Source organism: Tupaia chinensis, unplaced genomic scaffold, assembly GCF_000334495.1.
Source record: "Tupaia chinensis unplaced genomic scaffold, TupChi_1.0 Scaffold147282_1, whole genome shotgun sequence".
Taxonomy (NCBI): domain Eukaryota; kingdom Metazoa; phylum Chordata; class Mammalia; order Scandentia; family Tupaiidae; genus Tupaia; species Tupaia belangeri.
The window spans coordinates 3,270,463-3,281,948 of NW_006207133.1; the positions used below are offsets into that span (position 1 = coordinate 3,270,463).

Below are 11,486 nucleotides of genomic sequence, written 5' to 3' on the forward strand. Positions count from 1 at the left end.
AATATCAAGAAAATCCCATAAAGAAGTGAGCCCCTGGGTTGGCCAGTGGCTCAGCAGTTAGGTGCTGCTCAAGTTGTGCTGCATTCACATGGTATGTAAAAATATACTTACATATATATTTTATATGTATATCATGTAGATGCAGCATATGTAATTTTATATGTAAAATATATTTTTTCCATTGCTAGAGAATGCATGTACTTGCCAGGGAGAGAGATAGAGAGACAGACAGAGAGACAGAGAGAAAACACCCCTTGGTGGGCATGGTCACACTGCAATTCCTCTCCTCCATTTCTCCACTCTGTCAGGATTCTGGGCAAACATACGTATGTGCCTGGTATGTTTTCCAAACCACTGGGGCTAGGGTTCAAACTATAATTGGTCTTATGGGATCCAGCTCCCTACACACAGTGTTTATTAACCACTATGTCAAGGAGCCAGTCCTGGGTCCACATGATGGATCATGAGTTTGGTTCCCCAGCTGTCCTGTATATGCCGGGCACAGGAGCACCCAGGATCCTGACTGGCTGAGAAGGCCCAGGGAGGGATCACTGCATGCGATCAAGGTGAGGGTGCTTCTCTCTCTCATGAGAGAAATAAATAAACTTAAATAAAAAGAGAGAGGACTAAGAGGTGGCATGTGGTTAAGATGGCTGGATATCATATGGGTAACTGCAGTTCAAGTCCCATACCTGGCGACTCAAAAAACACAACAGGAGCATCTACATGTATGCCCAAAATCCTGAGTGGAGAATGGAGAAGGAGCTGCAGTGTGGCCATACCTCCCCCCTGGGGGGGGGGGCCAGTGGCTCAGCAGTTAGGTGCTGCTCAAGTTGTGCTGCATTCACATGGTATGTAAAAATATACTTACATATATATTTTATATGTATATCATGTAGATGCAGCATATGTAATTTTATATGTAAAATATATTTTTTCCATTGCTAGAGAATGCATGTACTTGCCAGGGAGAGAGATAGAGAGACAGACAGAGAGACAGAGAGAAAACACCCCTTGGTGGGCATGGTCACACTGCAATTCCTCTCCTCCATTTCTCCACTCTGTCAGGATTCTGGGCAAACATACGTATGTGCCTGGTATGTTTTCCAAACCACTGGGGCTAGGGTTCAAACTATAATTGGTCTTATGGGATCCAGCTCCCTACACACAGTGTTTATTAACCACTATGTCAAGGAGCCAGTCCTGGGTCCACATGATGGATCATGAGTTTGGTTCCCCAGCTGTCCTGTATATGCCGGGCACAGGAGCACCCAGGATCCTGACTGGCTGAGAAGGCCCAGGGAGGGATCACTGCATGCGATCAAGGTGAGGGTGCTTCTCTCTCTCATGAGAGAAATAAATAAACTTAAATAAAAAGAGAGAGGACTAAGAGGTGGCATGTGGTTAAGATGGCTGGATATCATATGGGTAACTGCAGTTCAAGTCCCATACCTGGCGACTCAAAAAACACAACAGGAGCATCTACATGTATGCCCAAAATCCTGAGTGGAGAATGGAGAAGGAGCTGCAGTGTGGCCATACCTCCCCCCTGGGGGGGGGGGCAGAATATTTACTCACTTTTTTTCTCTCTATCTCTAGTGAGTGCATATGCCCTGTAGCAATGGTTAAAAACAAGGAGAGAGAGAGAGAGCACCCAGATGTGACCTTAAGGGTTAGATTCTGCAGGAGACGGGAAGTCCCACGAATCTGGTTTGGGTGTCTGATAATTTGAAGAAAAGGGAAAACAAGGAAAAGAGAAGTAGACTTGGGAGTGAGGTAAATTAAGTTTGGTCAAGAAAGTCTGGATTTATGGCATGGTAAGACTGGTAAGGAAGATAATTTGGTGAGTGAGAGGCCAAAGACAGAACCTGGGGATGTGATCCTCGCAGTGTGGAGAAGATACAGGATGGGACCCAGGAGACACCAAGGGAAGGAAGAGCATAAGGGATGGCGTGCCCAACGTGATGTGCCCCTGGGAGGCCAGAGTCCCACAGTCCGCTTTGCCCAGGACAGTCCAAGTGGATGCCCTGCCCAGGAGAGTCCGACGTGGTGTAACTATTCATAGTGTTTTTTCTCTTTCACAAATTGTGTAATCACCCTAGATAGGACTAAAACTGGAGACCAGAAAGTAGTGTGGAGGTTGGGGCAGTAGGTTCTCACATGGCCGACTGCACCGTTCGAGTCCTGAAAGGCATGCGAGGTGTGTATGCCCAAAATCCCGACAGGAGAGTGGAGAGAGAGGATTGTGACATGATCATTCCTCCTAGGGCAGCAGGGTGTCGGGGGGTATGATTTCTCACTCTTCGCCTCTGTCTCTGTCTCTCTTAAGCAAGTGCATGCGCCTAATAGCAAAACATTTTTTAAAAAGAGGAACAAGAGAGTTCCTCTTTGTTTGAAAAAAAAAACAAACACTATGAATGAAGTGTCTAATGCATAGAAACGGCCAACGGGTATATGAAAAAATATTCGACATCACTAGTCATCAGGGAAATGCAAGTCAAAACCACAATGAGCTGTCACCTCACCCCTCATGGGATGTTAATACCCAAAAGATAAAAGATGCAAGTGCTGGCAAAGATGTGGAGAAAAGGAAACCTTGGTACACTGCAGCTGGGAATAGAATGTATATCGGTGCAGCCATTATGAAAACAGGGTGGAGTGCCAGCAGATGGTGTAATGGTTACGTCGCTGGACTCCCATGTAGTCGACCATGGTTCGAGTCCCAGACCCAGCAGTTTGAGACTCATGCTGGGCACATGTGCATGCATGCCCCAAATCCCAAGAGAATGGAGAAGAATGAATCGTGCCATGGCCATCCCTCCTGGGGGTTGATTTCTTGCTTTCTGTCTCTCTGTCTCTCCAGCAAGCACACATGCCCTATATCAAAAATCTCTCTAAAAAATAAAACCAGGTGGAGTTTTCTCAAAAAGTTAAAAATAGAGCTATCATATGATCCAGCAGGCTTTTTTTCTGAGTACAAATCCCAAGGAAATAAAATCAGCACCTCCTACAGACATCTGCACTCCCATGCTCGCTGCAGTAAGATTCACAACAGCCAAGGTATAGAATGAACCTAATCACCCGGGTGAATATAAAAGAAAATGTAGTACATACATACAGTGAGATAGTGTTCAGTCTTAAAAAAGAAGGTCCTGCCATTCATGCATAAGCCTGAAAGACATTGCATTAAGTGCAATAAACCAGTCACAGAAAGAAAAATACTCCATGCCCTCATTTTTCTTTTTAAAGTTTTTGCTATAGAACACGTGCAATCAGTAGAGAGAGACAGCGAGAGTGAGAGGGAAAGTGAGAAATCGCCCCCTCCCCAGGGGGATGACCACATCACAAGCCCTTCTCCTCCAGTCTCCAATTGGGATTTGGGGCACACACATGTGTGCAAAATGATTTTCAGGCCACCAGATCTGAAATTCAAACGATAGTCAACCGTTTGGGAATCCAGCGCCTTAACCACCACACCTATATGCCCTCACTTCTGTGTGTATTTTTTAAAAGTTGAATACATAGAAATGGAGAGTGGAATAGTAGCTACCAGGAGTTGGGTGGGGGGGGGTGGCGGGTGGAGGGTTTGGGAAGGTGTTGGTCAAAGGGTGCAAAGCTTCGGTTCAGTGGGATGAGTAAATGAAGAGGTCTGAGGCACAGCACGAGGGCTCTAGCTAATGACACTGTATTGCAGGTGTCCCCAGCCCCCAGGCCACAAACTGGTACCAGCCCATAGCCTGTTAGGAGAGGGGCCGCACAGCAGGAGGCCAGCAGAGGGCCAGCAAGTGCTTCCTCTGTGTATACAGCCACCACTCCCCAGCACTCTCATTGCCACTTGAGCTCTGCCTCCTGTCTGGCCTCCACCTCTGATTCTCACTGGAGCCCCCAGATGGGACCGTTAAGCTACAGGAAAAGCAGGTCAGATCTCCTACTGGTTCAGCAATATGGTGAGTTGTATAATTTCACTGTATATTAAAATGTAATGATAATAGTAATCAGTGCACATAAATGTAATGCAATTGAATCATCCCAAACCATCCCTCCCTACCCCAGCTTCATGAAAAAATTGTCTTTCACAAAACTGGCTCCTGGTAGGGAACCAGCAGTTAGCGTAATGGCTATGTCACTGGACTCCCACGTAGTCGACCGCGGTTCGCGTCCCAGACCCGGTGGCTTAAAACTCATGCAGGGCGTGTGTGCGTGCGTGCCCAAGATCCCGAGAGGAGAATGGAGGAGAAGGGATTGCAGTGTGACCATCCCCCCGGGGGGTGATTTCTCGCTTTCTGTCTCTAATGTCTCTCTCTGTCTGTCTGGCAAGCACATGCACCCTATAGTGAAAATCTCTCAAAAAAAATAAATAAAAACTAGCTCCAGGTGTCCAAAAGGTTGGGGACCATTGCTGTACCATATTCTGTAAATTTTATACTGAGAGAATAAATTTTAGGAGCTCTAACCACAAAATTAAATAAAAAATAAAACAGTAACTTTATGAGGAGATTGATGTTATTTGCTAGACTGAAGTCATCATTTCACTTTGTATATTGAAACATCATATACCTTTAAAAATCTATGCAATTATTATAAAATCTTTATAGAAAGATTTTTGATAAATGTTCAGTGAATGCGGCACAATGGAGCTGATTGGTGAGACTAGTTTCTGTGGGTAAGTGGGAGCCAGGTTACAGGGTAAGGAGTGAGTGGAAGTGGAAACAATGAGTGTGGGTGAGTCCTCCGTGCAGCTGGCCATCAGGAACAGGTGCCAGGAGGGCCTGGAATGCAGAGGGCTCTTCAGCACTTGGGCTGGGCAGACTTGTTGACCAGGTGATGGGGAAAAGTCAGTTGAGAGAAAGAGAAAGATTAGCAAGATGGCTGTCATGTATTATCTCAGGAAGAAAGTCCCTGAGGTTTACCTAGTCCCTAAACCTACCCCACCCCAGGACCTGGGTAGGAAAAGAGCCTCTCACTCAGACAGTGTTATGCCCTGGATGGCATTTTCCTCCCAAACATCATCCGTTGAAGTACTATCTCCCTGTAAGGGTCTATTTGGAGACGGGACCTATAAGGGGGTCATTGAGATTAAATAAGGTTATAAAGAGAGAGCCCTGATCATATAGAATTAATGACCTTGTAAAAAGAAACAGCAGAGGGGTTAAGGTGGTGGTTAAGTGCCGGGCTCCCACTCAGCTCACCATAGTTTGAGTCCCAGACCTGGCAGCTTGCTTTCTCACTCTCTCTTTCTGTTCAAATTAAAATAATGATAATAATAATGATGATAAATAAAATTTAAAAAACAAATTCTAAAACAAAACCAAACCACCAGAAAGTGCTCTCCCCTCCCGCATGCCCGACACAGTGTAAAGGCTGTCAGACAGGAGAAAGCTGCATGCCAGGAGGAGGGCCCTCGCAGACACCAAACCCTGCCCGACCTTGATCTCAGACTGCAGGCCTCCAGAACAGTGAGAAAATGAATGTCTGCTGTAGGCCGCCCAGTCCATGATACTTTGTTATGATCGCTCAGCTAACTGAGACAAATGGGAAGGAAGAGAACAAGACAGGAAAATGCAGATGCATCTCTAAGGGTAAGGCATTGGGCAGAGGAAGTTCATCCAGGTAGTCTGGACTCTCAGGAAACAGCAGGCAAACCCATCTTTTGGAAATGAGAAAAGAGGAGCCAGGCAGTGGCATGGTAGTTAAGGTTGCTTAAGGATTTCACATGACTGACCGTGCAGTTCAAGTCCCGAACCCGACAGCTTGAGAAATGCATTGTGCATGTGCATGCCCAAAGTCCCAAAAGGAGAAATGGAAGAGAAGGGACTGTAGTGTGCTGATCCCCCACTTTTCTCACTTTTCTTTGCTCTCTCTCTATCTCCAGCAAGTGTGCATGCCCTCCAGCAATTTTTTTAAAAAAGAAAAAGAAAGAAGATGAGAGAGGAGGAGAGAGGTCAGGAATTTGGTAAGACACGTGCCCATCAGGAAGCACCTCAGCAAAGTCATGTGGGACCTGGGAGGATCCTGGAGAGGACTCTGGAACCCTCAGGAATAACAAGAGCTGCCTCCCCCCCAGATGCCCCTTGCACTCTGTCATACACAGACTGTGGGGGCCTAGTGGGCCCCAGGACAGCCTTACTCTCAGGGCTCCACTCACGTGCCGAGCAGCCTGCTGTTTGGAGTGTAAGCAAGCAGATAGCATCTGGGTGTTGTGGGCTTTACCTGGGGCTGCAGATTGTCCCAGAGCCTGAATGAAGGTCAGTAGGGAGAAGCTTCACCCTGCTAAGGGCAGGCAGGCAGGAACCAAAGTTGGGGGGCACACAGGAGGAGATGCTCTGGGGTGGACCTCTAATCCCAGATATTGAATTTTGGTTTTCAAGAAGGGCTGCTGGGAAGAGACTATACCCTTCCTAGGCTTCAGAAGAAATATGGGGCCCTTCCACCATAGGTGGGGATAATGGGGACAGGGCAGAAGAAAGAGAGCTATGTGGGAACTCCAGAAGGTGATACCAAAGCCAAGACATGGACCCCATCCCCCGCGCCTCCCAAGCAGCCTGGGAAGCAGTACTTTCTCTGATTTGTTTGGCTCATCTCTGGCTCCTCCAATAAAGTGCTGTATATAATTTGGTTTTGTTTTATACTTTATATAATGATTAGGTTAAAGGAAAATTAATGGATTGTGAGTTTTGAGAGACAGTTTGATGACAGCCCCTCGGGCACCAGAAAGCCAGAGCAGGCCTCTCTACTGGAACAGATGCATGTGCTGGGCAAGGGGCACTGGGTTCAAGTTCCTGCCACCGTCTCCAGCTGAGGAACTGCAAGCAAATGACCCTGACTCTCCCTGAGCCTCAGTTCCCTCATCATTGCCCCCCTCATAGATGGGGGAAATGATTGTGTGAGAAATAGGTTAGCAGGACTTAGCAGAGTATCCGATGTGGAAGAGAGCTCAACAAGAGACGCCTGAGTCATCATTATAATATCATTATTTTTCAGTTATCCATTTTAAAGAGAATAAAATATTTGAAAGAATCCACGAATACTTCTTCAGAAAACTATCAAATGACTTTTTAGGTTCATTTAAAAATCCCCCCATGACACTCATCTGAAGAGGTAGCAATAACGCTCCCCGTGTGCCCCCTGAAGGCCTTCCTAAGACCCTGCTCACCATGCAGCCCAGGGCCTGTGGCCTGCGGAACACGATGCGCCATGGAAGAGGCGAGATCCACCGCATACCTGGGGCTTCTATGTGCCAGACTCCGTGCTTGCAGATTTTATGTTTCGGAGCTGTCAAGCTGGGACAGATGGGAGAAGATGAGGGTAAAAGAGAAGAGAGGGTAGAAAAGATGCAGAAACCCATTTCCTACAGCGGTTCTTTTTGTCTGGTTTAGAACTGAATTTTCATTAAGTACACCTGTTGCTAGCCTCAGACCCAGGTTTCTTACTACCAACCCCACTGCCCCAAATCCAAAGGGCAAAGAGCACCTATCATTAGCCTATCACGTGTCTTTCCTGAACCGTGACAGCCTTCAAGGCAGTGGTTCTCAAGCAGGGGCATTTTTGCCCTCTCTATTCCTGGAGAACATTCGGCAATATCTGGGGACATTTTTTGGAGAAAACTTCAACTTTGGAGAAACGCTACTGGCTTGCAGTGAGTGAAAGTCAAGGATATTGCTAAACACTGCAAAGCACAGGACAGGATCTTCCCACCACAGAGGATTATCGGGTCTGCATGTCAATGGTGTCAAAGAGGAGAGATTCCCTTGAAGGAGGAAACAGCCCCAACCCCCACTTAAATCATTAAGGGTTTCTAGCAGCATTTTGCCTGGTGCCATGGATTAAAAAGCCCTACATTGAGTGACTAATTTTCCACTGCTTAACACATTGTTGTACAATTGAGCAAGTGATGATTGCCTTCAAAATACGATTCGTTACTTATTGCCAAGTCATTATTATTTCATTCATTCATTCAGCACACACTCATTGAGCCCCCTCTTCGATGGGACAGGTTCTAGAGATAAAGGATGCACAAGACAAAGTCTCAGTGCTCAAGCTCAAAGTGTGTTGGGGAGGGTGAACGGGGTAGATGTGCTAGTAAAAAATTACCACAGTGTTTCAGGTAAAAGTTCTCATGAGCTGCATGGGCGTGGGGGAAGCAAAAGGGGGTGTTCTCAGTGTTTCTTATGGAAGGTCATGTCATCCCCACTTTTTGGTTTCCACTTGCAAAAGACCCTTCTGACACCTCCCTAGATGGAGAGGTGGGGGGAGGAGAAATAATATTGGCCTCAGTGACCTCTCCCCGATTAGAAAGATGCCAATGATCACCCTCAAAGAGGGCCCCAAATGAATAAAAATTTATTTAAATACACTTAAATTTCAAAATCAAAATTTTGACCCTCAGAGTCTAATAAACAGAAGGAAAGCAAGGTTTCAGGACCTGGGAAAGATTCCAACCAAAATATGTCAATTCCACTCCTATTTATTAAAGGAGTTCTCTACTGAGAAGTTTGAGATACAACTTCAGGTCTGGAGAAGTCTATAAAACAACAGAAGTCCATGACTTACACACAGAAAACCATATTATAATAACACAGGCAGGGGATCAGCATTTGGCGTAATGGCTATGTAGCTGGATTCCTGTGTAGTCGACTGCGGTTCCAGTCTCAGACCCGGCTTAAACTCATGCCGGGTGCATGTGCATGCATGCCCAAGATCCCAGGAGGAGAATGGAGAAGGGATTGCAGTGTGGCCATCCCCCCTTGGGGGGCGAATTCTCGCTTTCTGTCTCTCTGTCTCTCTCTGTCTTTCTGGCATGCGCATGTGCCCTATAGCAAAAACCTCTCCAAAAATAGACAAATAAATAACACAGGCAGTAGATGAGTGTACGAAAAGTAATACAAGGAGCATTGGCTGTGGACAAAACTTGAGTAGTTGGGAATCAAGTGATTGGGGTTCTAGTCTCTGCTCTAATACTAACCTGCTCATTTGGGGCATGTTCCTTTTCCCCATGGATATGACTTTGCTCATTTGTAAAATGAGGAAATTGGAAGAATGAAGCATGATTCCAAGGTACCCTGAAGACCTGAACCAAGTGAAGGCTCTCACTTTACCCTCTGCTTATTCCTGAGACAACGCAGTGGTCCCCTTGAGATAAAAATGCAGGCGGAACCTCAGTCCTGCAGCCCAGTGCCGGTTCTGGCAACCTAGGGTGAATGCAAACACTAGAGGAGAAGGCTGGCTGGGGGGGCGCCCAAGCAGGTAGCTATTGCCTCTCCCACCCCTTGCCACTGCAGAACACACTGACAGGCTATATTTGGCTTTGAACTATCGGCAAGTGCCAGGTAGCATTTCCCCAAACTGGGAGTTCAAGCTAATGAGTGGCTGTTGTTGTTCTAGTACCTTCCAAGGCCAGCACAAAGGGCTCTAGGTTACAGGGACATTCAGAGTGAGTCTGACTGCATTCTCCCAACTGCTGCTGCTGCTGGCTGGGAGTGAGTCCGACTGCATTCTCCCAACTGCTGCTGCTGCTGGCATGTCATGGAGCCACCAGAATGACAGACATCGCCCATGTGCCAACACTCTCAGCAGCCCTGGAAGCCGAGGTTTTTCTTATATTCCAACAGGCACGTACTATAAGAAGGCTGGATCATCGGACCCAGGAGGACTTGCTTAGGACAGAGATTAGAGGCTCAGAACTGGGTCCCAAGCACTCTCTCTGGGGAGTTTTTCTGCAGCAGAGTTCTTGGGGGCCAGTTGGAAAAACTAATGGAAATGGGCGGCTCTGGAATTTGTGCTCCATTCCCAGTCTCATTCCCATTTCTTCCATCCTACAGCTGGTTTCTCATTAACAAATCCCAGAAAGGAGAGGCTGGAGATTTTCAACTTTCCGTGTGTGTTTGGGAGGAGGGGGGCTGCTGCCTTCTCTCCCAGTATCATTGACAGCAGCCTCAGGGTTAAGGCAAACACTTGAGAAGACAGCTACCAGAGGGGACAAGGAGGTCCCTTCCTGCACCTGGTTTGTGGGGACCAGCTGCTCCATGAGCCCCTCAAATATGCATATTTTAGGGAGCCAATTCCTCAGGAGAGAGGATGCCAGAGCTTCAAGCTGTCCCATCACAGGTCCGGAAGCTGCAGCTAGAGCTTTCTGAGGTTTTCCCAGGGCAGCTGGGTGAGTGCAAAGATGTCAAGGCTTTGGGGCATACAGACAGGGCTCCAATTCTTTTTCTGGCATGGGACAAGAAGTGTATGTGTGTGCTTGTCTTTGAAGTGATGGTGACAGCATCTGCTTCAAAAGGCGACTAAGAGGTTTCAGTGAAACATCCGAAGCAGTGTCCAGGGAGGCACTGCAGGGAGGCGCCAGAATTTCCGTCTAGAAAGGAGTTAGAGGCCAAAGGAGGAAGGCATAGGGTGGAAGGTGTGGGCGTGCATCTTAGCGCTGCGTTAGCCGCGGAGAACGACGCTGTTTTTAGTGCCTGGGGAAGGGACTTTCTGGACAGGAGCGGATAGAGATTGTTGAGAATGGATGGAAGGGAAGCGTTCCATTCCTCAGAGGAAAGCCTGCATTTCCCCCCCTGTACCCCGATCCCGCGTAGACCGGAGAGGTCGCCTCTGGGACTCCTGTACGCGGAGCGACGCGGTACTCACTGTGTGCGCAGCGCGGTGAAGCAGCAGCAGCTGCAACAGCCAAAGGCAGGGTCGCATGGTGCCCAGTGCGCTCCCAGCCGGAGCCCCGACGGCTATGGGCCTCTAAGCCCGGCCAGCTACCGAGCGGGCTGCCGAGCCCCGAGGAGCCATGGCTGGGCCACCGACCCAGGGTGGACCAGGGAACTGCTCCTCCACGGACTAGGTGGCCGCGCGCGCTAAGCTGTCCGGCCCATTGATAAGTACATGGCGCTGTGGGAGCGCCTCCACCCAGCCCGGACTGGCAGGGGGCCGGCGCAGAGGCTGGCAGGGGAGGAGGCAGAGGGAGGGCGCGGGGACCTGGAGCTGCTTCCGCAGGCTAGTCGGCGGGAGGAGACCAGACAGGGCACGCTGGCTTAGCCTTTGACTCTGCAACCCCCTCATCCCCATCCCCGAATCCGGAAAAAGCACTCTTTCTAGAATCTACAGATCTAAGCCACGAACTTGCTGGGTGTCGGTGGCAGCTTGGGCCACTTTTTAAGCCTCAGCGTTATCATCCCTTGCTGCATGGAATGGTTTCCACCCTTGGGGTGAAAGAAGGTTTGGCACAGGGAGTGCTCTGTAAATGCCTATTGCATCTATTTCCGTGGACAACTACCTTGAATCCAGTTTCTGATCTTCACTGTATTTTTATTCATTAGTAAACTCATGCATTCATTACAGGTAGTTTCACTCTGGTGAGCAGGGTGGCCAGGAAGACTCGGATGACGATGTGGGCTAAGAGGGACCCTGTGTGCCAAAGAGGACCCGGCATTCTGGCTGTGCTCACCTCCTAGAGGCTTGGTGCTTCCTGGCCACCTGTGAGATAATTGAAGCATCAG

At 48.2% G+C, this 11,486-nt stretch overlaps 1 protein-coding gene across 6 annotated transcripts in view; it reads right to left on the minus strand.

Moving 5' to 3' along the window:
* The window catches only part of SCTR (secretin receptor), a 119,639-nt gene extending 108,752 nt beyond the window's left edge, over positions 1-10,887 (minus strand). For 4 of the 6 annotated variants that reach the window (XM_027768704.1, XM_027768703.1, XM_027768701.1 and 1 more), the window contains exon 1: positions 10,630-10,887. In XM_027768704.1, the coding sequence (XP_027624505.1) occupies positions 10,630-10,686 (57 nt within the window). In that variant the 5' untranslated portion in view covers positions 10,687-10,887. The remainder of the gene's footprint in view (positions 1-10,629) is intronic. The other 2 variants (XM_006169595.3, XM_027768702.1) reach the window with 1 other exon arrangement.
* Between the last annotated feature and the right edge of the window lie 599 nt (positions 10,888-11,486).